The sequence below is a fragment of the Leptosomus discolor genome, chromosome 4 (assembly GCF_034619465.1).
Source record: "Leptosomus discolor isolate bLepDis1 chromosome 4, bLepDis1.hap2, whole genome shotgun sequence".
NCBI classification, from domain to species: Eukaryota; Metazoa; Chordata; class Aves; order Leptosomiformes; family Leptosomidae; genus Leptosomus; species Leptosomus discolor.
This window is the reverse complement of record NC_141394.1, coordinates 6,248,492-6,268,409: the sequence shown is the minus strand read 5'-3', so window position 1 is coordinate 6,268,409 and position 19,918 is coordinate 6,248,492. Positions and strand designations below refer to the sequence as shown.

Sequence of the window (19,918 nt, the reverse complement as noted above, 5' to 3'; positions counted from 1 at the left end):
TCTGTTCAAATTCTGTGTACTTTCGTGTATGCTGTTCGTACTTCTAAGTGTATTAATACTGCGTTTATCTGACTGCAGATACAAGTGTTAAACCAAAGGTGGAATGCAGTGTAGTAACTGAATTTACAGACCACATTTGTGTAACTATGGATGCTGAATTGATCATGTTTCTGCATGACTTGGTATCTGCTTATCTAAAAGAAAAAGAAAAAGGTAAGTTGTTCCTTATGAAGTAACGCTCGTCTGACAATCTGCAGTTGTCAGACTATTTGATAGTAAATATTTTCATAGTTTTTAATAGTCGACTTGTTAAAAATGGACTTAATTTTTAAATAAGTTAAGCCTAACTTTGCTTCCTTTGAAATCAACAGAATTAGTATTAAATGTTCTTGAAACCTGGACTTAATGCTATGAAATTATAGTTACCTCTTTCGATCGCTGATAAGTGGGACTTAACTGTACAATAACAAAAAGCTTTCTCTGGGTTATTTTAGGCTGAAAGCCAAGAGCTATTTTGGCGCTTCTCAGGGTGCAGCGTCGTTCAGGAAATACTTGAGCTGATGTGAGGTCAGCTCCTGTAGGACTGGAAGCAGAGTAGTTGCGTACAAAGCTCCGAACCTCGCAGTGTCACTACGCCGACGTGCCACCGCTGCGCAGGGAGCTGTACTAGGATCTCTGTGTGGCGCTTGGCTACGCTGTGTAGGTACAGCAGGTTGTTCAGAAACGAGTCAGTCGCTTCCAGTGCTGCAGAGCACAGACACACTCCTGGATTTCTGTTCCTTACCCACTACTGAGGAGCTTGTGCTAGTTACTCCCAAGTCACCATCTTGCTCCTGTTTTGACACCTGGTGTTTAGTTTAACTTCCTTTTTGTAAGACAGTGTATCAGGATGAAAACTGTTTTAGGAAGCTACGTTACTTTTATTGCAGTCCTTTCATCGAGGGAGTTTCTTTCAAGACATGCATTTTGCCGAGTTCAGAATGCCTCACTTTTCCATGTGAATATATTCAGTTTTCACACGTGCGTTCTTAAGCAATGTGGGGTCTTTGCTAAGAAGAGCAAATTGAAGGCGAGTGAGTTTGATGTACACATAAAGTGTGCCGAACAGTGTGGTATTTTTTTGTTGTTGTTGTTGTGGCAGATTTAAGGTGAATAAACAGTGTGGAACTGACTGTGCTCTGTGATTATTATCTGGTTTATTATTATATGCAATATAATTATTACTGCATGTTGAAGGGAAGGGCATCACCTAGTGGCTTTAATGCTTTACAGGTATTTATTGCCACAAGTATCTAAACCCTAGTGAATTAAGATTGGAAAAGATAGTAATGACCCCTGTAGGTGTTGATCGTAGATAAAATTCTCAGACATTAAATTTACTATAAGTATTACATAATTCTGTATGATATCAGATGAGATATTACTGAAATTAAAAGCTGCTTATTGAGGTTTTAGAACTTTGGATCTTAAATTAAGATTTTCTAAATTTTGCTACAGCAATCTTAGTCTAGAGTCTCATTTCTATACCTTTTTCTTTAAAGGCTGCCACAAGATGTGGCATGGTAATGTATGTGTATAAATGATGAGTTACCACCACAGTGAAAGCCACACATTCTGTTCTTCTGGGGTGTGTGAAATTCAGTGTTGTGCGTAGTAGTTTGTGTTTCTTACCGAACTGCATAGGAAAGGTAACATTTATTCATGTGATGTAACATGATGTGATGTATAAATGTAACACTTACATGAAGTAGAACACATTAAATTCCGTATTTTGAAAGTTTATTTTTATAACCAACAGTATAAAAATCTGTGTATGTGTTACTGGGTACAACAGAGCTAGGAATGCTTCCTAAAAGCACTTGAAGTAAAATATCCAGCAGTGCAGAAACTAACAAAAGGGGAAGGTAACTGGGTTTTGGTGGAATTTTGTCAGAAAGTTTATTTTCAAGCTATCTTAAATCAAAATTCAATCCAAATTCACAGATTTGTTTTTATTTTATAAAATATGTTGTTTGGAGGAGAAGGAGCTGCTGTTCCTTTTCTGTATCCCAGGACTTTAACTCAAGTAAGAGCTGGGTTCAGGTCCCCTTGATGCCTTTGGATGAAGATTTACCTTTATTCCCCCACCATCCTCCTCCTCAGAGACTACTCTGTCAATCTAAAGTAATAGTCCAAACTAGGAGTGTGTCTGAATTTTGCTTCTGGAATGTGAGACACTTTCTTGAATGCCATGATGAATTTTAAAGAAAACGCCTGTATCCGGATGCTTTGGGCTGGCAGAGAGAAAGAAGAATCCCACGCTCCAGGGTGATGCAGTGTCTGTTACAGTTTCCATAGGGTATTTTTTACTAGTGCTTTGTTCAAACGAAAACTGCTTGCCAGAAATTCTATAAAGCTGAAACACAAGGGGGTTGTCTCTTGAGATTTGTGCTTGCGTTTTATTTAAATGATGTACAAAGAGGAATCCAGGGAGATGCTCGTGACTGACTGGTGTGGGGTTTTTCCTCTCTCCATGTTGTAGCAATTTTTCCTCCTCGCATTTTGGCTGCTCGTCCAGGGCAGAAAAACTCCGTTGGTGTTCTTGAGGACAGCTCCACTGACAAAGAGGCAGAGGAAAGCATTACGTACACTACAGTCGACTGGAGAGAATTTATGTGCAATACTTGGCATTTGGAACCCACGCTCAGGTAACGAGCAGGCTTCTCTGCAACCCTCTGTGCATTTTATCTGTGGGTGCTGTCCTGCAAACCACAAGGGTTTCCAGGTTGATGCTGTTCAGCTCCTAAGAGGATCAATCACGTGGGTGCTTTGGAGATTTGTCTTTGGCTATTTGTGCTGCTGGGGAAGATACCTGCTACAGGACGTGAAAAAAGCTGGATAACGCAATTATCTGTTACATCAATTCACCTCGAGATTAGAATTTAGGCAGACGAAAGATATTGTTGGAGGCTTTTCAGAAAAAGATATAGTAAAATTAAACTCACTAAGGACCACAGATTGGCGTGTTTCACTCTGCCCTACCACAGTCAATTAACTTCCTGCCATATAGTTTTTCATCTCGCAGTTTTCCATTTTTGGCATTCCAGTTTTATTTGTTCTTTAAGCAGTCACCTTAAAATAAAAAAGCACTATGTACTAGCTGCTCTATGGCAGTTTAAACTTAGCACAAAAGCATAGTGTGTATAGCAGCAACTCGCTGCTCTCAGTAGCCACTTTTAATCACTGAAAAAGACTTTTCTCTGTGTCAGGGTTGGTTTGGTTTTTAACCTCTGCTGACACTGCTGGAGCCCCCAAGTGTTCATTCACGTATCAAAACGCCACATCAACCCAGGCCAAACAAACTTTTGACAGCTGGCATTTTGTGTTAGCAGTAATAATAAATCAATTTCAGCGTGATCTGGAGGCAGCCCAGTCTGGTTTTTTGCCTCCTTGAGCATCCTCTTCCTCTGAGAAGATACTCCATTGGTCATCTTGAGCTTATCCGTATAAATTAAGTTTGAAACCATGCCTGTTGGAATTAAGTTGGTCAGAAGCAACAACGGTAAAAATGGATGTTTGGTTTATACAAATGCCAGTTGCTATATTTATATATTTAAGATTGAGTCCCTGTTTATTGTTTCTAGATTAATATCCTGGACTGGGAGAAAAATCGATCCCGTCGGTGTTGACTACATCCTCCAAAAGCTGGGCTTTCACCACGCAAGGACTACTATTCCTAAGTGGCTGCAGCGCGGTGTCATGGATCCTTTGGACAAAGTTTTGTCGGTCCTTATAAAAAAACTTGGTACTGCACTACAGGATGAAAAGGAAAAGAAAGGAAAAGACAAAGAGGAATACTAAATATAATGTGACAACCGTAATTCCGTTTGATTTTATCAAAGTGTTTTATTATATTTTAAGAATTTAAATATGGTTTAAAGAGAAACCTTAACAGCTTTTTGCTACTCTATTTAAAACTTACATTGTGAGTAACTGTTTACTGTGGTACATGATACCATTCTGTATTTGAAGTTATTGCATGATGATGACCAATGTATATTCTGTGAAGGAATAGCTGGAACACTGTAAATCTGCTCCTCAGCGTCCACTGTTTTATGTGCAATATGATTCCTGCATCTTCAAAATACTTGCAGATTAACTGTGAATTTTCATAAACTATTTGCCATAACACAAACCCCTCGTTGATGTGACCGGTAAATTGATCTGTCAATGTAGACATGTGTAAATTTTATATATATATATATATATAACTTATGAAACTGTGATTGCCTTAGTGCTAAAAATCATGAAGTTTATTACACTTGTAATAAAATTTAACTACTGTACAGGGGCGTTTTGTTGTTGTAGTTGTCCAACTTCTCTGATTAAAAAAAAAAAAAAAGTGTTTTAAGTGTAACTTTACATCCACTGTCGTGTACGTGCGGGGAGGCCCAGAGGCTGCCTCCCACCGCAACCGCGGGAGGCCGCCCGGCCCCTCGGGGAGCTGGAACAAGACGACGGCAGCTCCCGGTGCCGGCAGCTAGGAAACCGTGGGAGCGGCCCCGACCGCCCCGGGGCGCCCAGCCCGCAGGGAGGGGGCGGCGGCCGCCCGGGCGGTGCTTCCCCAGGCGCCGCTCCCTGCGCTCCCCCGCCGCAAGCGGGGCAGGGCCCGGCTCCGCCCGCCGGGGCCCGCTCGGCTGATCCAGGCCCGTGACGCCTCTCGCGGTTTCGGGTGCCGCCCTGCCCGCCGGGACGCTCCGGTCGGCGGTACGGGAAGCCGGCGAGACAGCGTGGGGAGGAGGGGGTGGGGGGGCAGGCGGTTGGGCGGCGGCCGCTGCTGCGGCGGGCCGAGCTTCGCGCCCTCCCGCCCTCGGCCGCGCCGCACGTGGCGGGCGGCGGGGCTCTCCGCGGAGGGATCTTCCCGCCTTTCCACAAAATGGCGGGGCCGCGCGGAGGCGTCGCCCCCTCTCAAATGGTGGTGGGGCGAGGGCCGCGGCGGAGGGACGGCTTTGTGAAGCGGGGAGCGGTCTCCTGGGCTGGTAAAGCCCCCGCCCTGTGGGGGGCCCCAGCGCCTCGTCCCGCCTTTCGCCTCAGGCGCGCTCCGCGGGTGTGTGAGAGCGGCGGCGCCGCCCGCAGCGGGACGGTCAGGGCGGCTGAGCCCGGCGGGGGCGGGTTTCCTCGGAGCACAGGAGGAGGGCAGGTACCGGAGCCTTTCCCTGCACCGCTAGCTCGAAGTGGGAGCTCCACAGGGATCGGCTTTGCTGCTGTAGTTGTTACCTCGCTCCCTCGAAAGCCGGCTGAGGGGCTGCCGTGTCCTTCGAGCCGGTGACAAGCGGAGGTGCGAAGCCATGAGGCCTCGCTGCACAGCGTGGTGAAGTGACCGGAGCGGCGGCTCCGATCTTCGGGGTGCCGCCTGGGAAAGGGGAGGGAGTTGGGAGGGCGCTGGGTCTCGGCGCTTTTGCCCCGGTCTGTAAGGAAGGGGGGGCGAGTGGTTCGCGGTGCGCTCTTGGCAGAACGGCTTAACTGAGAAAACTGGAGTTCGCAGCGTGCCTTTAACATCTCGTAACTTTACTGTTACGCTTACGTAGTTTGAACAAAATGAGTAGCGGCTGTTTTCAGAATGCTGGGATACCCCCCTGTGACCCCCCACCAAGGAGGACTCGGCCAGCTGGGGCTCCTGGGCAGCCAGCGTTAGGGAAACTTTCTCAGTCTGTGGCTGTAAGGCCGAAACTGCCGCTGCCTGAGAGGGGCAGTGGACCCAAAATGACACGATATCCAGGTATGGTTTTTGGTTTATTCACTGGGATTAGCCATTAAAATACACTGTTAATGTAACTTTATGATTTTCTCTTTTTTGAAAAGTTGCAACCCTCTGCTGATCTGTCTTACCACTGTAATTTCCTTAAATTCAAGCATCTGCTTGACCTCGTTCCTCTTCTTCCTATGCGTTTTCATACTGGAAGTTTGTTAAAGTAAGAAATTTATTGTAGGGTGGGCTCTGCAGTCTGCAGCATTTCATAATTCTAAATTCCAAGTTATACTTTAAAAGTGCTGTAGAGGTTTCCAAAATACAGGATATGTACTGCTGCATGAATTTTCATAGACATCATTTAGAAGAGTTTTAACTGCACTTGGATGCAGCATGTCCTGGGATATATTTTGAATTCTGTCTCTTGAGTAGTTGTATTGAGGTGAAGGCAGCTATTTATGAGACTTGGATATAACAGTTCATTGTAGTTCTTCTCTGGGAGATACTTAGAGCATATGGCAACCCTGAAGCTGAAGATTTCATCCACACTAGAGTTGATACAAGGAAAAAAAATTCATTGTTTTCTCTTAAATCTAAAAGAACACACCAATCCTTCACGTAAGTAGATGCTGCAGGAAGTGTTACTTGGTTATGCTATCAGAGACCTCCAAGTCAAAGACAACCGCCTAGGTACAGCGTGATCCTTGGAAGAGTTTGTCTTTTTGAACAAATCTCCAAAGTGCGGGTTTGCCTCAGGACTACTCAGAATTTATAGAAGTCTCTTACGACTTGCCTAACTTGCTTCACATTCCTCTCTGAAGAGCATCGGGGCTCTGTGCTAGCACAGATAAAATATCCACCCACCTGCTGTCCTGGTTCCAAGTGTGGTTAATTGTGGGCATGGGGGGGACTTGCAGGGTCAGGGTGGGTGTGCACTGCAACTCTCCCTGTGTTTTGTCCTGGCCACCTCAGCCAGAGATGGGGTCTGTGTATTCAGGAGCACTTTATGGGTGGTTTTCTTTGTCTTTGGATGAGTTACCTGCTTTTTGAATGACGTGTGTGGTTGCTAAAACTTGTGTCGTGTCTTATGACCAGGCTTTGTAGTTCTGTGTGAAAAACCACCGGCTCCATCGTGTTGAATCTGCCATCAGCAGCTTTCATTTGATCACTGGTTTGCGAGGGAGGGGAGGGGGATTATGTGTTGTATTTACATGTACTATCTGTTTATATTCAGAGGTTAATGGATTTAGTACTCCAAGTAGAAGCTTTGATGCACTTGAAAGAGGAGGTACATACTGGTTCAGAATTGCCTGTATTAATCTAGGATTCAGTACAAAGCAATACTGCTCTAGAGTAAATTGTTTTGCTTTCTGTTCTTCTAAGAATCATCCAAAAAGCATTAATTGTAAACGCCTTTAAACTGCCAGAGAGTGTGTTCAGTTCTTAACTTTGTTTCATAACCTCTTCTTTTGAAAGGAGCCCATGCACCCCCATTATCAGCGCCTCTTCTAAAGAAAGGCATAGAGGAGTGTTTTGCAAGATACAAACGAGGAGTAATAAATGCAGTATCTGCCTTGCATCAGTTTGCACAAATGCGCCGTGTACAACTTGAATTGAAAGAAACTAATGTGGCAGGTAAATACTTATTCTTTTCTTAAATAAAATAGTATTTCCTTATGCTTGAGGTGGTGTGAATTTCTGTGGTTAGTATCGATGGCACTAATACAGATGAATTTTTTACTGCTGATTGCACTGACCTTCACCTATGTTGCTTTTTGGCTGCCCTGTTATTGTCCACACTGTGTCTCATAATTAATTGCTACAGAATTTGGTCAGAGGAATTGTGTACGATTCTGGCTGCTCCCGGAACTTTGTGAAAAGTGCATAAAACGAGAGCCGCCAGAATTCTTGTGGAGCTGAAAGGTTTGAGTTGTATTTTGCTAAACTTGTCTTTTTGTCTTGTACTTGTCTTTGGAATGAATATGAGCACGTGAAGCTACAGATAAAAGTACGTTAAAGTAATTTCACTAATTGTGTCTGCTTTTTTCTCCTTTAAAGGTGGTAGTATAAGCCTTTATTTTGCCTTTTGTGCTGTGGTAGACGGTGTTCGCTACAAGACTGGATTGGGAAGAACCAAGAAGGAATCTAGATTAAATGCAGCTAAACTGGCCCTTGAAGAGCTGCTGAACTTGGAGTGCACAGGGGCAAAGGCTCCTGAGAAGTCAGGTGAGTATTCCAGCAATGCCTGATTGGAACTTGAAGAGCTTGGCTCGAAGGTTTCCTGTGCAGCATCTCGGTGTAGTTTTATTAAATTCTTTTATATCGGGGCCTCTGTCAGTTTTCTTGAATCCTTCGGGCGGAGCTGTTTGTTCTGAAACTGGTTTTTTCCTTTGTGTGTTAGGAGTTGCATCAGTTTGTAGCACAGAGCAGAGAATGCTGAAGGAATTAATTTACTTGTTGCTGTTACACATGACTTGCTACTCACTAGGTAACAGCAATATGAAGTTGATCCTAAGTGATTTTGAATTTTTATGATTAAAGGGCTTCACCACTACTTTGAGTTTTTAACTTTTGAAAGAGTTACTACTTTCAAAAGAATTTGGCTACTATAACGTTTATCTTCTTGGAAGGGGTGCTGCCTAAATAGTTCTATGCTTACAAGGAATTCAAAATCAGAAAAGAGAATTCTTAGAGAATTAGAAGCTTTCATTTTCTGGAAACAGTGTGAGATCCATGTTTGGAGATTTGGAATGTCCATCCCAGTTCGAAATGTTGTTAAATTCTTAGATTCTTCCTGTGTTCCTGATGAGCCCCAGACTCCAGCAAACTCTGTTCTTGTTTCAAGGATCTGTTTTGGTAAAGAATAGTCTTGGTTTTCTCTATTGATTCAAATTACCCAGTAAATGCTTGCTCCCTGCGCCCCCCCCTTTTTTAAAAAAAATATTCTTTTAATACATTTAGTGATCTCTATGGAGTTACTATTATTTTAAACATTGTCTTTTTGAAGAATTCTATAGGAGTTAGTGTCACTAAAGTGGGAGATCGACCGTTGGTTCTAGAAGTGGACACAACTGCAGTAAATGGCTTGAATTTAAGTGGTGAATTGGTGTTAGAAATACAAACAGTATTTCTGTCCTTGAAATACCTGGTGCAGTAGGTGATCAAACTTGATCCATATCCCAGATTTATTACCACGAACAATAAAAGCATAAAATGTTCAGTTATTTTTATCTGTTATTTATGCATGTCCATCCTGATGATCTTCAGAATCCCAAAAATATGTGGTGATAGTGCATTTACTGTGTATTTAGAGTTACAGTTTGAAAGATGGTTGATCATATCTGTTGTCTGTCCCGTTCCCCACCCCCTCCAATTTGCGTCTTGCTGGCTTTTATTGTTTTGTTTTAGGAGGAGGTCAGCTTCTATATCAAAAACTTTCACAGTCGGTTGAAGAAGTATTTAACAGCCTGACTACCAAACATCCCGAGTACCAAAGTTGTGGCAGTTCCCTGGCTGCTTTCATCATTGAGAAAGGCAAGTCTGTTTTGATGGTGAGTGTTGGGGAGTGGAAAACCTGGGCTGTTGGTGTTCCCAGAGAGCCTTGATGAACGCAGTTCTGACCTGGTAAGCAGAGGGGTAGCTCTCCTCCTTTGGCACGCTCTGTTCTGATGGCTGTGTCACGTGCATAACTGTGCTACAGTCGTGCAAATACTCAAGACCTACATAAGCATTTCCTTGTGCTGTCTCAACGAGGAGAAGGGCTGTGTAGACCAGTATGGACCAGAGTATTTCCTTGTGCTGTCTCAACGGGGAGAAGGGCTGTGTAGACCAGTATGGACCAGAGCAGGTGGATATGCTCTGAAGGAAGCTGCAGCCCGTGGAGAACCCCCACAGATGCAGGCTTCTGGCAGAGGCTGTGGTCTGTAGAGAGGAGCCCACACTGGAGCGGGTTTTCTAGCAGGACCGGTGACCTGTGCTGGAGCAGACTGCTCCTGGAGGACTGCAGTCTGTGGAAAGGACCCACCGGGGGGTGATTTGTAAAGGGCTGTATCCTGTGGGAGGGACCTCACGTTGGAGTGGGGAAGGAGCGTGAGGAGGAAGCAGCAGCAGAGACAGCGTTAGGAACTGATGCTTCCCCATCCCCCTGCATCACTGAGGTGGGGAGGAGAGGAAGTAGAAGAGTCAGGGGTGAAGTTGAGCCTGGGAGGAAGGGGATAGGGGGAAGAAGGTGTTTCGGTTTTGTTTGTACTCTAATTGGCAATAAATTAATCTTCCCCAAGTCGAGTCTGTTTTGCACATGGTGGTAAATGGCGAGCGATCTCCCCGTCCTTATCTTGACCTATGAGCTTTTTCGTTTTACTGTTTCATTGAATCATTTAGGTTGGAAAAGACCTTTAAGATCATCCAGTCCAACCTGCTGGGGGAGAAGGGGGTGTGAGAGAGCAGCTTGGTGGGCGCCTGGCAGCCAGACGAGGTTAACCTGCCACAATCATGTAAAAATAAATCTTTCTTTTTAGATGGAGAGCATGAAGTTGTAGCTGTAGGAACAGGACAATGTAATTACAGTCAGCACTTTAAACCTGGTGGAAGAGTGCTGCATGACAGCCACGCCATTGTTACTGCAAGGCGCTCTCTCCTGAGGTGAGAATGTGTGTGCCAATAATTACCCGTGCTCTTGCGGCCAGTTCTTCTCAGTTTTGCTTTTGCAAACGTAAATGTAAGTGCACTTGCATTTTATAGTTAGTACCTTCTGGATTATTTTCAAAGCACGTGAATTAAATATGAATGCCCTTGTATTTGTAAACAAAGTAGTGGTTTTCACATTTACTGTTCCTTAACGCTTTCTTTTAGATATTTTTATAGACATCTTTTGCTGTTCTATAATGAAGATCCAGCGAAGACAGAGAAATCCATATTTGGCAGAGCAACAGGCTCAAAGCTGCTTACCCTGAAGCAGAATACAGCTGTCTTTCTCTACATGAATCAGCTTCCAAAAGGAACTGCTCAGTTAGAATCGCAGCTGTAAGTACCTTCATTCTCAGAGATGTTGTAGTGGAAGATTACTTTGTTTGCAGTGACAAACACAGTGTGAGTTTGGGAAATACGCGTTGTTACATGTTCCTGAGACGGGGTGGGGGGCTGTTCTGAGTTGTCTTCTTGTTTTGGAAGCATTAACGTACGGGGTGGTAGCGATAAGTGTATGAGATGCAGCTCAACGTCGTGATACAAGAAACTTTTACGTGGGTTATATAGATTCAGGGCGATGCTTTGTTTAGGACAGATACCCGCTTACCTGTTAACCTCCCTCCCAAGGTGCTAATAACGTACTAGTAAGTCATTAACCACTGAGCAAGTGGATGTGGTGCCTTAATGTCATCCTTTGCACCGCAGGACTAGCGTATAAAAACTCTTTGAGTGCAAACAATAGGCTCCTGCTCTGCTCTGTAGAAAAAAGGTGGTGAGAGTAACCTGATGAGAAACTACACTCACAAACTTACCTTTACGCTTCTAACTTCTGTGAAATTTCTGCAAGTTTCTTTTTTTGATAGTTTTGACATTTAACGGCAGCAGTCAGTGGTTTACCAAGTTGTTCTGAACGATGATATTTTGTGTCCCGTGCAGTGGAATAATGTCACTGAAAGTGGTATGGTCATAACTTCCTCACACACACAGGGCAGCTGACTGCTTTCACGCTGTGTTTGGGGCGTTTGGAAGGCAGACGTGTGAACTGGAAGTCCCAGCCAGTTCCTTGCAAGCGGTACTGACTGGGGGAGCCCATCCTGCTTTAGAGGGTTTTTAGATTACTTTCAGTGTCATGGCCTCCGCTTGCAGCAAAAGGGTTGATGAGTGTGGATGCAGTTTGTAAGCTGCGCTGTAATAGCTGACAGATCCCAGGTTCAGCACTTTTTCCCTTGCTTTTTGTCTGTGCTGGTGTGTGCTCTCTTGAGAAAAACTCTGGGAACTATTTTCTTCTAATACAGCAGGTTTTCTTATGTGTAGAGTTATTTAAAGATAGTTTTTAGAAGGGAGCTACTTGCAAGTGATCCATTGAGTAGCAAAACATGGCCACTTATTAACAGGCAGTAGTATGTTACTTAAGCCAGAATTAAATGGTTGCTTTATAATGTAAAGCAAAAGCACCTTTGATCATGATAACATTGTCAGTTATGATAAAATTGGGGAGAGTTAGCTCAAAACTTCAGTCTTTGAATTCTTATCCCACTTTAGTTAAAGGGGAAAACTGTTTTACTTCAGAACGATCACTGTTTTGTCTCCCTAATGTGTTGCATCTGCTTGTTTTAAATATTTTTAAGACTTGCAGTGTAAGTTATGTTGCAAAGGAGCTTCATAACCTTACAGCTGGTTTTTCCACAAGATAAACAGCCTCCAGGTAACTCTTGTCATATTGTGAGGAGACCCAAAGAGATAGCTTGTTTGTGGCGTATGCTGACCTTTCTTAATGTTTGCACAACTGATGGCTAAGATTTTGTTGAATTACTATTTCTTATTTAAATACTGATTTCAGTATTCTAGTCACTTGAAGAGCTGAATGTGGTGTTTCTAAAATGTACAAATATTGAACATCACGTAAGGCCCGGATCTGTCAATAATTGTTTTCTGAGAAACAGTATTAGATACCACTTTACAGTAATCCCCAATTAGAATATTTTCTCACCGAAATTTGTTTTCTTTCTTTCTTTAGACATCTTGGTCCAAAAACTATATCTGCTTACGAAAGTAATGAAGCACTGAGTCTCCATGTTGCTATAGAAGGCAAGATTTTCCTCACTGTTTGTTGTCCGCCTGAAACTCTTAGAGTAAGCTGCATGTCCCCTAGTGACAAATTAACAAAATGGGAGGTGGTTGGTATCCAGGGAGCATTGCTGAGTCACTTCATTCAACCGGTGTATATCAACAGTATCCTTGTAGGTAAGCTTATGCAAATTCGGTGGGGTTTTTCAACATGTTTTCATGTCCCAGTTTGATCACATTTTGTAAAATACGAAGTAAACCAAGATGGTTCTTTAAAGCATTACAGTATTTTTCTGAAAAGGTACTAAGTGTGTATATTTTCTTTCAGTCATCTTTGAAATACCCTGATGTAAATCTCGGTTAGGCTTACTCTTTTGCTACTGTGGGTTTGTTTTTGCTTGCCAGATCGCCCTTCCTTTACTATGTATTCAAGAAATTCAGCATTGTTTTATAACAAATTACATTTTAGATATTGAGAAAATACCAAGCGTGACAAATGCTGTGTTAACCGTTCGGTCAAATATGGTGACTTTAGGTTGCCAGTGTTAGTCACTTGACCTGTAGAATTGAGTAGTGGTGGAAAAACTGCTGGTGTTTAACTGCAAAGGCTGTTTCACTGTGGGGTATCTTACGAGCTCTGGTGGACGGTCTGTGTTCAGTCCTGTGCTGTGTCTGTGGTCTGTGACGCCTGCCCCCTGTGTATTGGTTAATACAAGTAGATGTTTTGTTGAAGAATAGGGATTACCAAGGTGGTAGGATTTTGTGGCAGACAGGAAGACCACACTATTACCAGAACTCATTTTAGAAGCTTTTATTGATGTGTTGGAATTATTGTTATAATCAGGGTATTATCCTGAAGGTTTTCAGGTGTTTCTTCCTCTCGGTATTTGTATGATGAGACTTTGTACACAGATGACTGAGTTCCCCACATGTTGAAGATGTACCAGCTTTTCCTAACACAGAACAAAGTTTTTGAAGTGCTCCAAAAGATCTTGGAAGAGTTGGTGAATGCCTGCCAGTTCCTTCTGAGGAAGTGTGGGCACTTTTGCTTAAAAGCAATTAAAAAATTTCTAATATGCTCACTTAAGTGGTATTTGAAGTAAACATACAATGTATAACTTACTGCCCTTCTATTTAGGCCATTCCATGAGATGCTGTGGACCAAAGTATGTTTATTTAGTAGGCAGTCAGAAATGCTGTTGAATGTGGAGTAATGTGGGCAAACTCCCTGGCATGTTTTCTAATTTAGAACATCAAAGTTTGTGTGGCAGCTTCTGTTATAATGGTGTCTTTTGCAAGGAGTGTAAAGAGTTGATGAGTAATTATTCCAGAAAGGAGGCACCCAGTGAAAATAATGCCTCTGGAGAAGAAATTGTGAAATTATTTTTGCTCTGTGGAATGAATATTGGAACTGATTTTTCCAAATAATAATTTTGTGGTAAAAAAAAAAAAAAAGGTAGACCAATGGAAGTTGCTTTCTTAGCTGCTTTTTTTTTTAATTTGGTATACTTCTATGTGACTGATCTTGCTTTGTTTAATAGGAAATGGAAATTGCAAGGATACAAGAGGTCTGGAAATAGCTATAAAAAAGCGTGTTAATGATGCCCTTACCTCAGAGCTTCCCGTGCCTTACCTGGTCAACAGATCTCATACTTACCTGGTGAACGCTGCACACCCAATTCAAACAGACGTTAACCAGAGGTATCTTAGTTTGAATTGGTCATGGCCAGATGCATCGCTGGAGGTTGTGGATGGGTTAAATGGAAAAACCACTGAAAGGTTAGAATTTTTTTTCATTATGTTGGAAATCATGGTTAGCCTTACTGTTCTGTGCTGATTCGTTGGAGTGTTCATTTTTTAGCTATGCATGGAGGTCACATTCCGCAAATGAGAGAGATTCTCTCCTGTGTTAGGTGAATGCATCCTGCGTAGTTGTAGAGATCTTGTAGCTTTACAGTGAAATACCAAATGGGAAATGAAGTAATTCTTTGAATTAAGGTATATTCTGGGTTTTGTCTATTGTAGTGAATGTTTTGGTTTTCCCAACATATAAAACCACTTAGCATCGTAATTCAGATGAATTCCAGTTGAAAACCGGTTTTGGCTGGCTTTTTGCTGATTTGCTTTAGCTTTGCTCATGAAAGTGGAAGTAGAATCATGTGGTCATGTCCACAAAGGTTTAGAGGGAAAACAAAAAAAGAAATCCTGTAATGATCAAAGCAACATATCTGTAAGGTATTTGTTACTGAGTTTTATTATTCTTGTCTAATTTTGACTGTAGCTCACCATTCAAAAGTGGCACTCACATGGCAAGTCGCCTTTGCAAGATGGCAATGTTTAGTCGTTTCAGATTGCTTGTTAAGGAGGCACAACGGGATGATTTGCTTCCAGTTACAACATACCGTGAAGCTAAGGTGAGCTGGGAGGAGCGGGAGGATGTTTTAGCAAGGAGTCTCTTAATGGCCACTTGCAAAGCTGGTTTGACAGCCAGGGGTGACGTTCTGTTTTGCTGAAGTCTTCACCTGAACAGCTGGATCTCCTTTATTGCCTATAATCTTTGCCTGAGGATGCCTGAAATTAATTTTAATTGAAAACAGCAATCTGCTGAATTAATCTTGACACATTTTCGCTGAAGATCTGCCATGTTTTGTCTCAGCATCTGGAGGTTGCTGGCCGTTTTCCTCGCATCAGATAGGTTCATATTAAAAAGGTTGGAGTTTTTTTGTTCATTTGTTCATTTTCAATCTTACTTTTTGTATTTGTTTCATATTTATGTAGATATTTTTCTACCGTAATGTAGCCTTTTGGAAGGGCTCTAATGTCATAAAGGGGTAGGAAAGTAAGAGTGTTTCAGTGGAAGACAGCATTAGGTCTCAGGCTTTCCTGTGTAGTATAAAAACACAGATAAATTACTTGAAGGAGCTACTGTGAATCTTCACTGCTGTAAACAGTTCACTCACTTCTGTCCATACTTGGAAATATGTAGGCTCATCTTACTTCTCTGTACTCTTCTAGGTTTTTCCTCTCTTTGGTTCTAGAGATACATTTGATTTCCAAAAATTGTTACGTGAAACTTAAGCTTTTATAAAGTACAGAACATGCAATATCATTTAAAATAGCATGGCTTGATGACTGGGTGTTGAACTGCTAATACTATTCACTGTTCACCGTAGATTTGCATTGAATGATTATTTACACTGAATATTTATTCTGTGTAAAGATACCATTGGAACTGAAAATATGCTGAAAAAAATGTTTACAAGAACAATTGTCTTGTCCCAATAAATGCTTAAACATGGAAAAAAAGTATGGTTCTAGAGTCTGTAACGTTTTCTCTCACTGTCATCAGCTGAGGGAACTGTAAGATTTGTAGGAATTGTTTTCTACAAGGTTTATGCTTGTGCACGTGAGTGCTGATGGTAAAGAACACAGATCTTTGTAACCTTCTTTCTTGAGATCTTTCAAGATCTATCTTTTTTTCTTTTTTCAGATTCGATCTAAATTGTACCAAGAAGCTAAAAACTTGCTGCAAAGCTACTTACAGCAACACGGTTATGGATCCTGGATTGTGAAGTCTGCAAATAGTGAACAGTTCAGTGACTGACTGAGGTGGATTGTACGTGAAGTCGGTTTGGTGGATGATTTCTTTCAGTAAAGTGTAATTCTGTTCAGTAAAATGCTTAACTGTAGGGTTCATATTTGCAGCAAGAAAATCATTCTAGAGCTGCTGCTTCTCAATTTAAATGCAGTTACTGAACCATCTGTAACAGTTTAGTTGTTTCCCAAAGTTGATGTTCTCACATAGACAGGACTAAGAGCTTGGCACATCTGTTTTGTTTGCCCCCCAATGCCACCTCATTTCTGCTCCCTCACTCCCGCTCCCCCCCCCCCCCCCCCCCCCCGTGGAGTTAGCAACATGTTTTTTTCCTGTTAGTTTCAGGATTGCCATGTAGTGATTTCTTTTTCCCTGCCTTTCTCATAACTGTCTTTAAGAAAGAAAAAAAAAATCAGTAAGTTGGATTTCTTTAAGGAAAAAAAAAAGTATACCAATGTGAGAAACAAAAATTTACGGTCTCATGCTTTAGGCATCCTTTCTTAGTCCTTTTAAGACTTTTGTTTAGCATGGGTTTGCCAAGTGCCGTGTAGCTTATTGCATGTTGTTTGTGGTAGAAGGGTTAAAAAATAATCTGTGTATTTCCAGATGTGAAACTTCAAATTACCGAGCTGTTGCTCAGCTGCTCTGTGACGATCGCTATTTTTGGAGGTGGATTTAAAACATTTTAAAGGTGTCAGAGTTATCAGTAACTGAATAGTGTAACGTAATACAGAAGTCACCAGAAACAAGGTTCCTCCAAACTCCTGTGGGCTGCCCCAAAGAGCATCAGATGTTGGTGCTTATAGGTTGGTCGGACTCTGCCCACAGGCTGCTCTGTCGCTGCGCTGACGAGTCCTCGCACAATTGTCTGCGTACATGATAATGTGAAAAATGTTGCCTTTCGAGAGGGAAGTTACGATGGTAACGTTATGGGAGTGTTTGGAAGGATGTTGTTAAGTACCGTACCTGGGATGTGTTGTGGTGGTGTGGAGCACTGGTGTGTTTAAGGTAGATGGTACACTTCCATTGTGTTACTTGGCTTTTGTATATTATACAAGTGTGGGAAGCTGTTAAGTTACCTAATTACATCAGTAATAGTATAGTGCTGTAGTCATCTTTCAGCTGCTTCTTGTAAGAAGATTCTAAAACAAAAACCTCCCTTTTGGTATTTTTTTTTCCCCTTAATCTGTTTTTCTCATGAGTATGTGGAGTCTCTACTGGAGCTGATCTGATGTTGATTTTCGAGTTGTTGAAACTTACTGACTTGTTACTACTCTGTTTGACCTTTTCTTGCTCTTCTGCTGTTTTGTTTTCTGTTACTGTCTGTTAACTTGGGATTGTGGTGTGGTGATGTTCCATTGTCTTTTTGTGGCACGTGCTCCTCATAATGTTTGCTCCACATGTTTCATTTGCAAGAATGCTTGAGAATGGCTGTCATATTCCAGGCTAGAGCGTAGTGTTGCCTTTTTTCAGGGGTTATAAAACTTCAATAAACTTCCTGAACAGTGTGTTAGTGTCTTCTACTCTTCTGCACAGTTTTTCTGTATGGGCTTAGACTTTTGCTGAGACATTGTCACCAAGGTGATTTCTGTGGTTAAGCCTTAAGTATGTACAGGTAACTGAGCTTTTTTTGTGCGTGCTTCAGCCGCTATTGAACAGTAAACCAAAGCATCTGTGAAACTGAGGTTCCTTCTTAAGAGGAGAGAGGTTCTGTTGTGAAAAAGATGTGTTGTGCTGGGCATGGTAGCTGTATCCTCAAGAAATGAATTGATGGCAGCAGTTTGGATCCAGTTCTTGTATCTGGATTGTTCTTTGATGAGGAAACAGCATGTGCAGGATGCGTTCAGCTAGTAAATAAATATAAGCATGTAGGTGTTCTGTCCGGGGTTTTCCTCAGCTACTTCAGTCTTTCCAAAACATACAAGCCAGAGAGAGGCAAGAGTGCTGCAGTTCCAGTGGTGAGGCTGAAGGTGTGTTAGCAGGAGGTACGTGCGCACAGAGCACACGTACATCATACCTACGTGCTTGCAGACGTGCCTGGCGGCCCAGACCAGAGACGGGCACGTGAACACAGCGCCAGCAGGCTCTCGTTGGGAGCTCAGCCTCTCCCCTCCCTGACTGAGAAGGAACTGAAGTCCACGGGTGAGAATGTACGTGCACTTGCGTGTAGGGGGTGGGTGCGTGCGTGTATTCTCTCTGGGTACATATACACACAGGCAGACACACCTGCTATACGTGTACATGTCATGAGTGACACGTCAAATCTTACATACATGTCACACCTGTAACATGCCATACATTGAATCTGACACATGTAAAATCTGACATGCCACATAGGTAATGTCACATGTTACATCACATTTCGTTGTGCTGCACCTGTGTTGTGTTGCACGTGCTTCATGTGTGACATGCCGTGAGACACATCTCATGTTAACATGTCACATGCATTGCACGTCACATCTCATGCATCTCGTGCACGGTCTCACGTGTGTTGTCACATGTCACATACTACAGTTGCATGTCACATGTTGCCTGTAACAAATGTGTTAAATGTTACACACCGTGTCACGTCACAAATCGCATCTCACACATCACGTCACATCATACATGTCACATAGATGTCGCAGTTGTGACATAAATACCATAAATGTCCCATAGGTGTCACATCGTATACATGTCACATTACATACGTGCTCTATGAATGTCGTGCGTCACATGCATGTTCTGTCCTGGCACGTACATGCCACATGTCCTGCATGCTCATAATGATGAGCTATGCCATGGCAGCCTGCACACCTCTCTGCACGCGGGAGTGCTGTGGCCACTACTGTATACCCGGGGGCCCCAGTAGCGGGTTTTTGTGGGACAGGGCTGCGGCACTGCTGCTCGCCCCGCTTAATTGCTGTGTCTGCTTTCAGTGGCCCTTGGGGAATGCAAAATTGCAGTGACCGCAGCAAAAATCTTCATCTTTGTGTGGTTTTGATCAGAACTTGTTCTCTGAAACCTAATTTGGTTGAGAAACTTGTCATTTAATAAGAGTACAGAATTGCAGGCATTCCTAACTTCAGTGAAACAAATACTGTGTCGTTGACCTCTCGGTGACGTTAAACTAGGTCTTTCAAATGTGTGTAGTGATAGTCTAACAGTATTGCCTAGGTCTGTTGATCCTTACGTAAAAGAGAGCCTGCATCTATGATGTGAAGTCTGTGTATTGCAAAATAACGCTCTGTGGAAGTTCCAGTCCTTAATTCTAAGAGTTTTTTACACTACTCTCTGCCTTAGATTTTCTACAGAATGACATGAGCGTGTTTACGTGCTTTTCCAGCATGCATTAGGTTAATTTGATATCAGTAACTCATCAGCTGCTGACATGCAAAATGCTTTGCAAATGTCTTGCTGCTTTTTAGGAAACGAACAGTTATATGTGGCTGAAAGGGAAATGCCAACTTAGAGCGTTAATCAGAATCTAAAAGGCTGTGATTGCAAGCACGTGCAACACAAGGGTTTTCCTCCTTCCTCAACTAGCTATACATATCAGCAGTTTTTATATCAAACAGGTACTTCTCTGAAAAGGTGTATTGAAGCGCTTGTTGGAGGTGCTACAGGGGGAGGAAGACGGCCAGAAAATGTTTTGAAAATCCACAGCAGAGCATGGCTACAGTACAAAAGTCACATGGCAATCTCCAAATCGTGCTAGAATAGCCAAAGCCTCCGCTTTCCATGTCTGTAAACCTCAGAATATTGCAGTCCGACTCCAAAGCAGTTTGTGCAGACCAAAACCCTAAAAAAAAGTGCATGTATTTATGGAGTCATTAGTGAAGTATGGCTTCTGCCTTTCCTTA

At 42.6% G+C, this 19,918-nt stretch overlaps 2 protein-coding genes across 7 annotated transcripts in view; both read left to right on the top strand.

Moving 5' to 3' along the window:
* Positions 1–4,325, top strand: part of BLTP1 (bridge-like lipid transfer protein family member 1) — a 116,024-nt gene extending 111,699 nt beyond the window's left edge. For all 6 annotated transcript variants that reach the window (XM_086464408.1, XM_086464407.1, XM_086464405.1 and 3 more), the window contains 3 exons: positions 79–213; positions 2,522–2,687; positions 3,624–4,325. In XM_086464408.1, the coding sequence (XP_086320534.1) occupies positions 79–213; positions 2,522–2,687; positions 3,624–3,840 (518 nt within the window). In that variant the 3' untranslated portion in view covers positions 3,841–4,325. The remainder of the gene's footprint in view (positions 1–78; positions 214–2,521; positions 2,688–3,623) is intronic.
* A 1,252-nt stretch (positions 4,326–5,577) lies between these two features.
* ADAD1 (adenosine deaminase domain containing 1) lies at positions 5,578–16,085 on the top strand. The gene is made up of 10 exons (XM_086464376.1): positions 5,578–5,758; positions 7,187–7,363; positions 7,787–7,954; positions 9,137–9,270; positions 10,254–10,369; positions 10,580–10,750; positions 12,432–12,658; positions 14,023–14,260; positions 14,763–14,895; positions 15,972–16,085. Exons 1-10 carry the CDS (start codon positions 5,578–5,580, stop codon positions 16,083–16,085), a joined length of 1,659 nt encoding a protein of 552 aa, XP_086320502.1.
* The last annotated feature ends 3,833 nt before the right edge of the window (positions 16,086–19,918 follow it).